The 13,957-nt window shown below is 45.6% G+C and overlaps 1 protein-coding gene across 2 annotated transcripts in view; it reads left to right on the top strand.

Annotated features, from left to right (window-relative positions):
- Positions 1 to 13,957, top strand: part of SERAC1 (serine active site containing 1) — a 354,636-nt gene that overhangs the window by 93,175 nt on the left and 247,504 nt on the right. For both annotated transcript variants that reach the window (XM_040429358.1, XM_040429357.1), the window contains exon 2: positions 6,028 to 6,125. In XM_040429358.1, coding sequence (XP_040285292.1) covers positions 6,035 to 6,125 — 91 coding nt within the window. In that variant the 5' untranslated portion in view covers positions 6,028 to 6,034. The remainder of the gene's footprint in view (positions 1 to 6,027; positions 6,126 to 13,957) is intronic.

The raw sequence follows: 13,957 nt of genomic DNA, 5'->3' as shown, positions 1-13,957 counted from the left end.
CATGTGCGGTCCGCCAGTGTCCGTGTTTTGCGGATCCACAATTTGTGGACCGCAAAAAACACTTGCAGACGTGTGAATGGATCTTTAGTCTTCTGCTACAGTTCAGTCAGGCATGAAGACACAGCATCACAAATCATTATGATGCTGTGAGTTCAGGTTACAGGAACAGTGTCCTGTTCAGGAAATATAGCTGTCACACTGAGCGTGGTCCCAGACTGAATACTCCCACGTGAAATCTCCCACTGACTGAAAGCTGGCAGACATCTTGAAGATCCTAGAAATAGAGTGTTCATGGCCATAGTATTCTTATGTATAAGGTACCTCAGGGTACATAGAACTGCTGATGCTAGTTTTTATGTGGACACTTTTTATATTAGGCCTCATGCACAAACCGTGGTCTGCAAAACGGACAAGAATAAGACATGTTGTACAATTTTTGTAGGGCCGCAGAACAGACATATGGATGCGGACATTAATGACAGAGGGGGGAAAAATGGCGGCAGGTTCTTGGCCAGTGGACCGTAAAAGCAACTACAGCTTGTGTGCATGAGCCCTTAGATGACTAGAAATATTCTGGCTAGAACGTATAGTAGTTAGTCACAGAGGCCAACTACCTAAAACGTAACTTTTATTCTTATGCTATAAGATAAACAAAATCCCTCTCTGGGGAAAAAAATAATTACAACACAGACAAACAACAAAACAGCCGTAAGCGGCCGACAAGAGACAGATAGAGATGCTCTATTACTGACAACAGGTGCTGGGCAACCATATAGGGTCCCTGGTGTAACCCTAGGGTGTCTCTTGTCTAATTCTCTGCCCAGAGATGCCCCCAGATGGTAGAGGCACTCTGTCCCCGTGCCTAAAACTGTCTGTCCTTGAAGAAGCCCTTACCACACAGATTGGCCCAAATGGATGCCCGGGTCATTCAATGCGTGAATTAATATCTAATAGATGATATTGGTCTCCCTTCCAGTCTCGACGCGTTTCCCCTATTACATATAGGTTCATCAGGAGACAGTGAAGGTAATCAGGTGGCCCACCCTCAATACTAGGTGGCCACACACCAATGGTTTAACACACATAAACCAAAATCAAAAGAGAAAACAATAAAATAAAATAATAGCTGGAGCAACCCCAAGGTCGCATATAACCGCCAAGGATCTCACAACAATGATGTATTATAACAATTGCCAGCCAATTCAGATAGAGACGATGATTGAGATTAATACTTATCTTATGCTGTATGAGTACCAGACGGCGACCTGCAGATTGGGGTGCTCCAGGGGGCACTGAAAATGAGGCTCCAATTTGTGTGCTAGTCCCTAGCTAATTTAAACCCCCAGGTGGGGCGGTACTTAGTAGTAACTCTCCAATCACCAGGGTGGTAGGGCATCATGTGGTCCAGTCTCCACACCGCCCCTTATGTTCACAGGTACCATAACATAGAAATACATAGATATACTCCTATGCATACATGCACTTGATGGTGTCTAAGCCTTCCCTCTTTCCTGTTTATACTATTGTATGTAGAAATCGCCATTATGTCCTCACGTTATATCAATTTTAATATCCTGGATCACACTAGGTGGAACGCACGCCGAGGCTCCAAGATGGCCATGCGTTCCACCATAGACCGGCCAATCCAGGCCTGCGGCGTCATCAAGAGAACGCGATACCTGGAACGCAGTTATGCTTGCGTTCCAGCGACGCATACTATGGGCGTGGCTATGCGTTCCACCTGCTATGCAAAGCCGGCAAAGGGGAGGTGCTGGTTATTTCTGACGAGAGGTCATATCAGAGATCTAATGTTACTAAAGAAACCCATCAGGTAGGGTGATACAATGAGGGGATAATGGAGGTCTGCTGGTAATAATCTATTCAAGGAGGTGACCCCACTCAGAAAAATGACACCCATGTGGGTCACTCCTCCATAAATATATATCTCAAGATAGGGGAGGTGCAACTATGTATTTTATGTTACGCCCGATTTTATGTTACGTCCTGATCATATGAGAGAACAGATAGACAACCAGTATTAGAAATATGATAAATAATGAATTCATTTTCAGACCAATGGTATCTCATACGTTAGGGATATTAATATGGCACCACATCGGTGAGAATTGGAGATGTTTGCCCTCCAAAACGTATAGTACTCCGTATTGTACTCCACTAAGAAATTGCTGAACAGAAATAAAAAACAAACAAACCGTTAAGAGAGGAGCTGACGGGGTTATGTGTTGCGGTGTAATTATACCTGCCAGAAAAGTGTAGTGGTGACTCTGTACATGGTCTACAACAAATTGCAGTGGTTGGAATGCTTGTTTTAGCTGTTAAGACTGTAGTTCCCTAATCTGTTTACACTAGGTTTTTTTGTGTAAACTGTGGCCCAAAAGGTTGTGATTTTTCCACGAAAATAGTTTTTTGTGCCACGCTTGCCAAAGATTATAATGGTAAGAGGGGGTTAACAGAACCAGCTCACATTATTACTTAAGGCAGTAAATGAGGGGCATTTACCAATTTGTTCATGCCACTATTGTGGCATTTAAAAGTGACAAATTATGGTGTACGCCATATTTGTACCATAATTTGTGACTTTTTGAGCTTCTCAACACTTTTAAGTGTTAAGAAAGGGGGTGGGGTTTAGCGGAAGGTGGAGCCTTCGGATTTACTATAACTTGTGCCAGAAATTGGTATGAGTTATAGCTCAAGTCTGTGCCTTCCCTAAAGCTAGTTTCACACCTGCGGATGAGCGCCGCCCCATTGCACGCAGCGGGTTTTAGTTTGGTGGATTCTCAACATATTTGTCTGGTTGCGACTGATTGGAGCCGGTGGAGCAGGCAGCTTCTGGCAATACGCTCTCAAACGCTAATGTGAAAATAGCCTTAGCTGGCACCTGTACTGCCAAACAGCCATCTGCCTCTTAATAAATTGGTCCAATTCAATTTTAACAATCTTTTCTGAAGACTGGAGTATGAAGTGTTAGTCTTAGGCTTCATGCACACATCCATATTTAAAAAAAAACAAAAGTCTTGTGGACAGTTCCCATTAAACGCTGCACTATCAAAGATTAATGGGTCAGTTTTCCAACAAATCAGAAATAAAGTACATAGATGTAGGCTGCTTAATAAAATGTCGTAATGCAAATGGTAACTTATTGTCTCTAACTTCAAATAAGGGTCCATTCACACATCCTTGTGTGTTTTGCGGATCCGCAAAACACTGACACCGGCAATGTACGTTCCGCATTTTGCGTACCACACATCACCAGCACTAAATAGAATATGCCTAATCTTGTCCGCAATTGCGGAAAAGAATAGGACATGCTCTATTTTTTTCGGGAATGGAAATGCGAACCCGGAAGTGCGGGTCTGCATTTCCGGATCTGGGCAGCACATCGTGCGGCCCCATAGAAATGAATGGGTCCACAATTCCGTTCGCCAAAATGCGGAAAAGAATTGTGGACGTGTAAATGGACCCTAATTGGTATAAACTATTCACAAATCACAATCATTCCATAAGATGCATGAAACAAAAATTCACAACAGAGATCTCTCATTTTTGTATCAACTATAATTTGCTCCGTATTTACCTTTATTAAAAGCCATGTGGGTTTCCATAGTCATGTGACTAAACTGGCCTATAGAAACCAACATATCCCATTTCCATGTTCAGTGGCATATGCCGTATTTTTACCACGTTACCTACACAAACAATGAAAACTGGAATTCCCTTATGCAATCTCACAACCTATCAGAGACTAATACTATCTGTATTTTGGTCTCCAAATCACGGATCCGCAAAATATGGATGCCTTCCGTGAGCACTATGCATTTTTCTCACTCCCACCAATAGAATGGACTATTCACGCCTGCAATAGGGACCAGAATAGGATGTTCTATAATTTACAGCCACACAAAGCCGCAAAAAATATGGATTTGTGCGTGGCCACACGGAAATATAGAATCTCACAAAAATGAATACACCCTTGTCAATATTTAATTATATCTTTTCATGGGACAACACTGAAGATATGACAGTTTGATACAATGTAAAGTAGTCAGTGTACAGTTTGTATAACAGTGTAAATTTGGTGTGCCCTCAAAATAACTCAACACACAGCCATTGATGTCTAAACCGCTGGCAACAAAAGTGAGTACACCTCTAAGTGAAAATGGCCAAAATGTGCCGAATTAACCATTTTCTCTTCCTGATGTCATGTGTCACAAGGTCTCAGGTGTGAATGGGGAGCAGGTGTGTTAAATTTGATATTGTCACTCTCACACTCTCTCATACTGGTCATTGGAAGTTCAACATGGCACCTCATGACAAAGAACTTTCTGAGGATCTGAAGAAAAGAATTGTTGCTCTACATAAACATGGTCTAGGCCTGTGATGCTAACCTCCGGCACTCCAGCTGTGATAAAACTACAACTCCCAAGATGTACACTTGCTTGGCTGTTCTCAGAACTCTATAGAAATGAATAGAGCATGCTGGGAGTTGTAGTCTCACCACAACTGGAATGCCGGAGGTTAGCGATCACTGGTCTAGGCTATAACACCCTGAAACTGAGCTGCAGCATGGTGGCCAAGACCATACAGCGCTTTAACAAGACAGGTTCCACTCATAACAGGCATCGCTATGGTTGACCAAAGAGGTTGAGTCCACGTGCTCAGTATCATATCCAGAGGTTGTCTTTTCAAAATAGACATACGAGTGCTGCCAACATTGCTGCAGAGATTAAAGGGGTGGGAGGTCAGTCTGTTAGTGCTCAGACCATACGCCACACACTGCATCAATCTGGTCTGCATGGCTTTTGTCCCAGAAGGAAGTCTCTTCTAAAGATGATGCAAAGAGTTTGCTGAAGACATGCAGACTAAGGACATCGATTACTGGAACCATGTCCTTGGTCTGATGAGACCATGATAAACTAATTTGGTTCAGATGGTGTCAGGCATGTGTGGCGGCAACCAGGTGAGGAGTACAAAGACAAGTGTGTCATGCCTATAGTCAAGCATGGTGGTGGGAGTGTCATGGTTTGGGGCTACATGAGTGCTGCCGGCTGTGGGGAGCTACAGTTCATTGAGGGAACCATAAATGCCAACATACTGAAGCAGAGCATGATCCCATTCCTTCAGAAACTGGGCCACATGGCAGTATTTCAACATGGCGACAGCCCCAAACACCCCCCCCCCCCCCCCCCCAAGACGACTACTGCTTTGTTAAAGAAACTGAGGGTAAAGGTGCTGGACTAGCCAAGCATGTCTCCAGCCCTAAACCCTATTGAGCATCTGTGGGGCATCCTCAAACATCCACCAGCTCTGTGATGTCGTCATGGAGGAGTGGAAGAGTATTCCAGTGGCAACCTGTGAATCTTTAGTGAACTCCATGCCCAAGAGCGTTAAGGCAGTGCTGGAAAATAATGGTGGCCACACAAAATACTGACACTTTGGCTACAATTTGGCCATTTTCACTTAGGGGTGTACTCACTGTTGTTGCCAGTAGTTTAGACATTAATGGCTGTGTGTTGAGTTACTTTGAGGGCACAGCAAATTTACACTGTTATACAAGCTGTACACTGACTACTTTACATTGTATCAAAGTGTCATATCTTCAGTGTTGTCCCATGAAAAGATAGAATAAAATATTAACAAAAATGTCAGGGGTGTACTCACTTCTGTGAGATACTGTAAATTGATCCGTGTAATATCTGCAACAAAATCCGCAGATTAAAAATATTTATGATCAGGCAGCGTACTTCTAGCCCATGTAATCGCATCTTTATGTTCACTGGGTATTTTTTATTTTTTATTCCACATGACAATTGTCTTTTAGTTAATATGTATTTAAGCTCCAGCCTGGTGCTGGTTTACCCCTACAAAAGCTTGATGCTATTACATTGTATGTAAAGAGAACGATGGATATATATTTGATTGCGACGTCTTCAATGCCATTTACATCTATACTCTTCCTAGTTTTGTTTCATGGCTATATCTATATATCCAATGTGTTATTCTGTGCAGGTAAAATATGTCGGTAGCAGTGCATTGTCTCATCTGCTGTAGGAAAATAACTACATCTGGAACTGCCTCAAGACGTGACCGCAGCTGGAAAGATATCAGTAAGTTCAATACCATCTGTATTTTTATTTCCAATAACTCCAACACTTTGCTGTGTATAAAGTAGGGCATCACCACTACTTCTAAGAAAATTCATTCTTTTTAAAATCCTATCACAATTTTCCATCAAAAAGAACAGACACAATCCCACTTCCCGTCCCTCTGGAACAAGTTCCTAAAATTTTTTAAGTGAAAGTAAATAATCCGATTCAAAGTGATGTATGGTGATGGGTATATTTACGTGGAAGGCTCCCCTCCAGGAGGGGCCTAGATCCCCTCACCCACACCCAGGATTGGAAGGTGGGGTCCTCTTATACTCCTGGTGACGAGCACTCCACTAGGTTATGACTAAGAACTGAGAGAAGTTTGAAACATTTTAACCTGCTACGGCGGTGGGTGGAGGTGTACACTGGACGGATTTATATCATGAAGTTTAATAAAGACAAAGCAACTGTGTGAATCATCGGGTGCTGGAACTCTCTTTGTTTTGTACTCTGCATAGAAGATTGGTCCGGTCTTGTTCCGTGCATCCACGTTTTATGGTGAGCTGGAAAACCAAATTATTATTTTTTTTTACATGTCCTAAGTGATGCCTCACATAGGGGCATGGCCTAGGTGGCACATCACCAGGGGGGCATGGTTTGTCAGCACATCCGACACTGCATTGCACAGTGGCGGATCCAGAGCCTGGTCTCAGGAGGGGAACTTCCAGATTATTTTCTGTCTGCCGCCACAAGACTACACAGTGTAGAGTTATACTGTATATTGTGTGGCACAGTGTATGCTATATGTGTATAACAAACATTACTTGGCTTGGCCCTTGGGGATCTCGGACGCCAATTCAACACTCTGGCTGGGGGGCTCAGCGGAGCTGATGTGTTTTATCCTAATGAGAAAGATTTCAAGGGGCAGAGGGATAGCAGAGCAGGGAGAGGCTGGTGCTGCTACTAGGGGGCTCATACCATGGGGGAGTAATAAAGCCCACCATAATGCCCCCCCAGTAGAAATAATTCTCCTTATAATAGACAGTGCAAAAAATACCCCCTTGTAATGCCCCAGTTGACCTAATGTCCCCACAATGCCCCCATAATGTGCCAGTATAAAATACCCCTATATAGTGCCCCCAGTAAATGCCCCCATAGTGCTCCTCTCCCTCCTTCCTCCTAGTGCCCCCACATAATGTACCAGTATAAAATGCCCCATATATAGTGCCCCAGTAGATGCCCTCAGTGTCCCTCATAATTTGCAAGTATAAAATATCCCTTCTTAGTGCCCCCCGTAGATGACCCCATAGTACTCCTCTCCGCCCTTTCCCATAGTACAGATCCCCCCATATAAAATACACCTTCTTTGTGGCCTCAGTAGATGCCCCTATAGTGCCCACCAATAATGTGCCAGTAATAAGTGCCCCCAATAATGTGCCAGTAATAAGTGCCCCCAATCATGTGCCAGTAAAATGTGCCCCATAGATGCCCCCCAATAAAGTGCCAGTAACAAGAGCACCCCCCCATCATGTGCCAGTAATAAGAACCTCCCCATCATGTGCCAGTAACAAGAGCCCCCCCTAATGTGCCAGTAACGAGCCCTTCCTAATGTGCCAGTAACAAGAGCCCCCTAATGTGCCAGTAACAAGAGCCCCCCTAATGTGCCAGTAACAAGAGCCCCCTCATCACGTGCCAGTAACAAGAGCCCCCCCTAATGTGCCAGTAACAAGAGCCCCCTAATGTGCCAGTAACAAGAGCCCCCCCTAATGTGCCAGTAACAAGAGCCCCCCCTAATGTGCCAGTAACAAGAGCCCCCCCTAATGTGCCAGTAACAAGAGCCCCCCCCCTAATGTGCCAGTAACAAGAGGCCCCCTACTGTGCCAGTAACAAGAGGCCCCCTACTGTGCCAGTAACAAGAGCCCCTCTAATGTGCCAGTAACAAGAGCCCCCCTAATGTGCCAGTAACAAGAGCCCCCCTATAAAAAAAAAAACACTTATACTTACCTTCATGTCAGCGATGCGATGCAGGCCTTTTCCGGCCTGTGTCCCGCGCTGTACGGCTCATGCGGCACGATTACGTCATCGCGCTGCCTGCGCCTGCCTAGTTCCTGCAGCCTATCAGAGGAAGGGAAAGGGACACACCTCTCCCTCCCCTGCCCGTTCACACTCACAGCACAGCCATCTGTATCGCTGTCCTGAGGACGGCGATACAGATGACTATGGAGATGAGCGCTTCCACAATGGAAGCGTTCATCTCCCTGTGCCCTGCGGCTGCCGCCCCCACTTCTGAGCAGCTCGGGGGGCAATTGCCCCCTTGCCCCCCTTCCCCCCCCCCTCTGGATCCGCCAGTGGCACTGCAGTGCCTCAGCCGCAGACTGTGGCTCTGGAGCTCGGACAGGTAAGTTGGTGACACTTCTAATCCACATGTACAGTACAGACCAAAAGTTTGGACACACCTTCTCATTCAAAGAGTTTTCTTTATTTTCATGACTATGAAAATTGTAGATTCACACTGAAGGCATCAAAACTATGAATTAACACATGTGGAATTATATACATAACAAACAAGTGTGAAACAACTGAAAATATGTCATATTCTAGGTTCTTCAAAGTAGCCACCTTTTGCTTTGATTGCTGCTTTGCACACTCTTGGCATTCTCTTGATGAGCTTCAAGAGGTAGTCCCCTGAAATGGTTTTCACTTCACAGGTGTGCCCTGTCAGGTTTAATAAGTGGGATTTCTTGCCTTATAAATGGGGTTGGGACCATCAGTTGCGTTGAGGAGAAGTCAGGTGGATACACAGCTGATAGTCCTACTGAATAGACTGTTAGAATTTGTATTATGGCAAGAAAAAAGCAGCTAAGTAAAGAAAAACGAGTGCCCATCATTACTTTAAGAAATGAAGGTCAGTCAGTCAGCCGAAAAATTGGGAAAACTTTGAAAGTAAGGACTATTTGACCATGAAGGAGAGTGATGGGGTGCTGCGCCAGTTGACCTGGCCTCCACAGTCACTGTACCTGAACCCAATCGAGATGGTTTAGGGTGAGCTGGACCGCAGAGTGAAGGCAAAAGGGCCAACAAGTGCTAAGCATCTCTGGGAACTCCTTCAAGACTGTTGGAAGACCATTTCAGGGGACTACCTCTTGAAGCTCATCAAGAGAATCCCAAGAGTGTGCAAAGCAGTAATCAAAGCAAAAGGTGGCTACTTTGAAGAACCTAGAATATTACATATTTTCAGTTGTTTCACACACTTGTTTGTTATGTATATAATTCCACATGTGTTAATTCATAGTTTTGATGCCTTCATAGTCATGAAAATAAAGAAAAATCTTTGAATGAGAAGGTGTGTCCAAACTTTTGGTCTGTACTGTATATAAGCAGTTAAGTTCCCCAAGGGTGGGCCCAAGCCATTCTGTACACCCTTGCTACTCCTGATTTCTCTGCCAGTCTATCCTTCTTCTTGATTAACAGGACCAGGCAAAATGACTATGCAGAAAGCCACTACATATGCTGTGGGCAGGCTCGGACTGGCCCACAGGGGTACAGGTGGGCCCCTAGTCTCCCACACCTTGCACAAGTGGCACATAATACAGTAGACTTACTGCACTACATACATATATTCCATGTACAGCACCTCCACCAGCCTATGTTCATATAAAAAAACGTGATCTATTATTAAAGAAACTCCCCAGTTTATTATTATAGACACAATCAGAGCTGAGATGACTTCTAGGCATAGAGGAAAGTTGCCAGTATCCTCTTCTCCCCAGGACCTACCTTCTCAAAGTTGCTGCAGGGAGCCCCATATTAAATCATCTGGAAGCATCTTGCTGCTGTGTGAGCAGGTCATATTTGAATGTATCCGTACGGTGGTCCCCCAAAATACATTTTACTGGTGGGAACTAGGCACCCCAGTCCGACACTGATCATAGTAGTTCCCTTACGGAGCTAAGCTGCAGTGTAAAGCAGGTCAATGTGTCTCTACATCAGTGCATGAAGCTGACACAGAGACACTTAGGCCCCTTTCACACAGGCGAGATCTCCGCGCAGGTGCAAAGCGTGAGGTGAACGCATTGCACCCGCACAGAATCCGGACCCATTCATTTCTATGGGGCTGTGCACATGAGCGGTGATTTTCACGCATCACTTGTGCGTTGCGTGAAAATCGCAGCATCCTCCTTCTTTGTGCGTTTTTCACGCAACGCAGGCCCCATAGAAATGAATGGGGTTGCGTGAAAATCGCAAGCATCCACAAGCAAGTGTGGATGCAGTGCGATTTTCACGCACGGTTGCTAGGTGACGATCGGGGTGGGGACCCGATCATTATTATTTTCCCTTATAACATGGTTATAAGGGAAAATAATAGCATTCTGAATACAGAATGCATAGTACAATAGGGCTGGAGGGGTTAAAAAAAAATTAAAAATTATTTAACTCACCTTAATCCACTTGTTCGCGCAGCCGGCATCTCTTCTGTCTTCTTTTGTGAAGAATAGGACCTTTGATGACGTCACTACGTTCATCACATGGTCCGTCACATGATCCATCACCATAGTGATGGATCATGTGACGGACCATGTGATGAGCGTAGTGACGTCATCAAAGGTCCTATTCCTCACAGAACAAGACAGAAGAGATGCCAGCTGCGCGAACAAGTGGATTAAGGTAAGTTTAATTATTATTATTATTATTTTTTTAACCCCTCCAGCCCTATTGTACTATGCATTCTGTATTCAGAATGCTATTATTTTCCCTTATAACCATGTTATGTTATAAGGGGAAATAATACAATCTACACTACAACTAACCCAAACCTGAACTTCTGTGAAGAAGTTCGGGTCTGGGTACCACAGTCAGTTTTTTATCACGGGCGTGCAAAACACATTGCACCCACGCGATAAAAACTGAACATTGGAACGCAATCGCAGTCAAAACTGACTGCAATTGCGTTCCTACTCGCGCGGGTTTGCCGCAATGCACCGGGACGCATCCGGACACGCTTGTCTGCAAGGGGCCTTACTGTACCTGAGTGCACAGAGCAGGGCATGGCGGCATTACACTATGTCAGTGGCTGAGAGGGTGAAGATTCAGGTTCATCTTTAGAGCAGAGAGAGTAGAATTCTGCATCAGAACTGAGGATTCAGCACTGGAAATGTCCTCTGGACAGAGGAAGCAGGAGCTGGAAAGCAGAGCCTGAGCCCCGGACAGGGACTCAAGACAGGAGCGAGAATTAAAGGGGTTATTTGACCCCTGAAATGCTCCCATTCATATGCCTGGGCCCCTCACACACAATGTACTTACCTTGCTCCCCGGACCTGCGTCCTTTCTGAAGCGCACACGGTTGCAGCTGCTTCTCCCTATGCGCAGATGAAAACATCTGGTGTCGAGGGGTTGCAGCCAATGGCAGGCGGTGACGGGGACGAGCCTCCGTAGCGTCACTCGCGATGCCATTGGCTGCCCCCCGTTACTGGATGTTTTTATCTGCGCGTGTGGAGAAGCAGTGGCGGCCGTGCGGGCTTCAGAAGTGACGTGGGTGCCAGGGAGCGAAGTAAGTACATTGTGTGTGAGGGGCCTGGGCATATGGGGACATTTCAGGGGTCGCATAACCCCTTTAAGTGTAAGTAGGAGGCAGGGCCTTTTGTCCAAGACCGGGCCTCCTTCCTCCAGCGGCCCCATAGCAGCTGCATGGTCTACTGTTGGAGGTACACCGCTGACTGTACCTCTTAATTTTTTTATTTTTCAGTAGAATCTGTATAAGGTCCCAAGCACACAACCATATCCGTTTTGCGGTCCGCAAATCGCGGATCTGCAAAAATATGGATGTGGTCCATGTTACATCTAAATTTTTTGCGGACCCGTTGACTTTAATAGGTATGTGGTCTTGATAGTTTCTGTCAAAACAAAACTTTCCCCTATCCACAGTATATCTGGGACCACCACTGATCACGAGAACTGGATCCTGTGTCCCCTTATGAATGAAGTGGCAGGTCGAGCATGCACATAGCTACTCTGTTCACTCTCTCTGCGACAGCTGGAGATAGCCGAGTACAATACTTAGCTATTTCCAAAAATCTCATAGACATTGAATAAATCAGAAGGGAACATGGTTGACCTACAATTCCACTTCTTTGGGGATGCAGGATCCCCATTCTCATGATCATGGGGGACCCAGCAGTCTCCACCGATCAGATACTTATCCCCTATTCTGTGGGTAAGGGATAAAAAAATAAGCTGAGCTGTAAAACCAAGAAAGGCCATCACTATCTGATCAGCAAGGGTCTGACACCCTGCACCCCCATCCAGTTGATTATGAAGATTCATAAAGAGGCTCAGACACACCACTACTTAATATACACTGACTTCTTTATTAACTGCAAGGTAGGGGTGGGCGATATGGCCTAAAATCTATATTGCGATATAATTTTAAGCATGTGCGATATGCGATATACATCGCAATATATTGTTTTCTATATTTGGGGGGGTGTTTAACCACCTCCCGACCACCTAACGCAGGGATGTGCGGGTCGGCAAAAGGCGCACAAGGAGTTGGTCACCAGCCTGCCAGCCAGTGATCAGCGCTGGCAGGTTGGTGACTTTTAAAATAACGAACCACCAGCCATATAACACATTATATTTATAAATATAATGTGTTAAATGGCTTCTGTGCTCTCTGCTGGGTCCTTTTCGTCGGTTGGTCCCAGCAGAGAGCACAGATCACAGTGAGTACACCAAGCACTACATATTTAGCCCCAGATCACCCATCACCCCAATTAACCCCTTGATCACCCCTGTCAATCACTAGTGAAAGGGAAAAAAGTGATCAGTGTAAACTGTCACATTTTTTTTTTCCACCAGTATTGACTGTTAGGTTTAGGTTAGTTTAGGCCCCTTTGGTAGGAAGTTAGCTTCAGTTAGCGCCCAGCCCACCGCACCGCAGTCACTGATTCGCTGATTAGCGTATCGCTAATCAGCATTGGTACTTTATAGTATCTGTAAGTGATCAGAACTGATCACAGTCAGATCTATAATAGTATTAGTGTCACCTTAGCTCGCCCTCCACCCAAAATGCAGTGTTTGCCCGATCAGGCCTGATCGGTCGCCCACACATGCGTTCACCCACGCCCGCCCCGCCGCACTGACAAAATTTGATTTATTTTTTTATCACTGCACAATCACTTCACAAGCGCTGCGGCGATAATAAAATCAGTTTTGATATTTTTTTATCAATCGCAGCGGCTTCCTGTACTTCGCTAGCCTCCCATTTGTAAGACAGGCTTGCTTTTTTTCTTGGGTAGTCTCAGGGAATACCCCCTAAATTTAGTTGACCAAATGGCAAGGAAGGGGTATTCTTCTGAAGAGGCCTACAGGCTTCTGACCCAGTCGGATGAGGAATGGGAACCCTCATCTGACGAATCCAGCGGGTCAGAATACGAACCTGTAGAAAGCAGTGGCAGTTTGACCCAAAGTTCAGACGATGAGGTTGAGGTCCCTGATACCACCAGGCGTACCCAGCCCTGTGTTGCTAGACCACAGGTTGCGCAGGATCCGCTTCGAGGGCAGCAGAGTGGGGCAGGCGCTGTCGGATTACGTGGTGAGGCATACACCAGCAGTGCAGCCCATCCTGGACCTAGTACCAGCACTGCCGTAGAAGGGCAGTTGAAGCTGGTACGGTGGCACGTCCAGTAGTTCCCCCGTCGCAGCCACTGCACAGACAGGCCTGTAGAGTCCCTGAGGTGCTGGCAAACCCTGATTGGCAGCCCCCATCTTCAGCCGCACCAGTAGTTCCCCCTTTCACCGCCCAGTCTGGAGTTCGGGTTGAGACAGCTCAGATCGGATCGGCACTGGGGTTT

Source organism: Bufo bufo, chromosome 4 (genome assembly GCF_905171765.1).
Source record: "Bufo bufo chromosome 4, aBufBuf1.1, whole genome shotgun sequence".
Lineage (NCBI taxonomy): Eukaryota > Metazoa > Chordata > Amphibia > Anura > Bufonidae > Bufo > Bufo bufo.
Note: the sequence above shows the minus strand (reverse complement) of the source record. Positions and strands in the feature narration are given on the sequence as shown.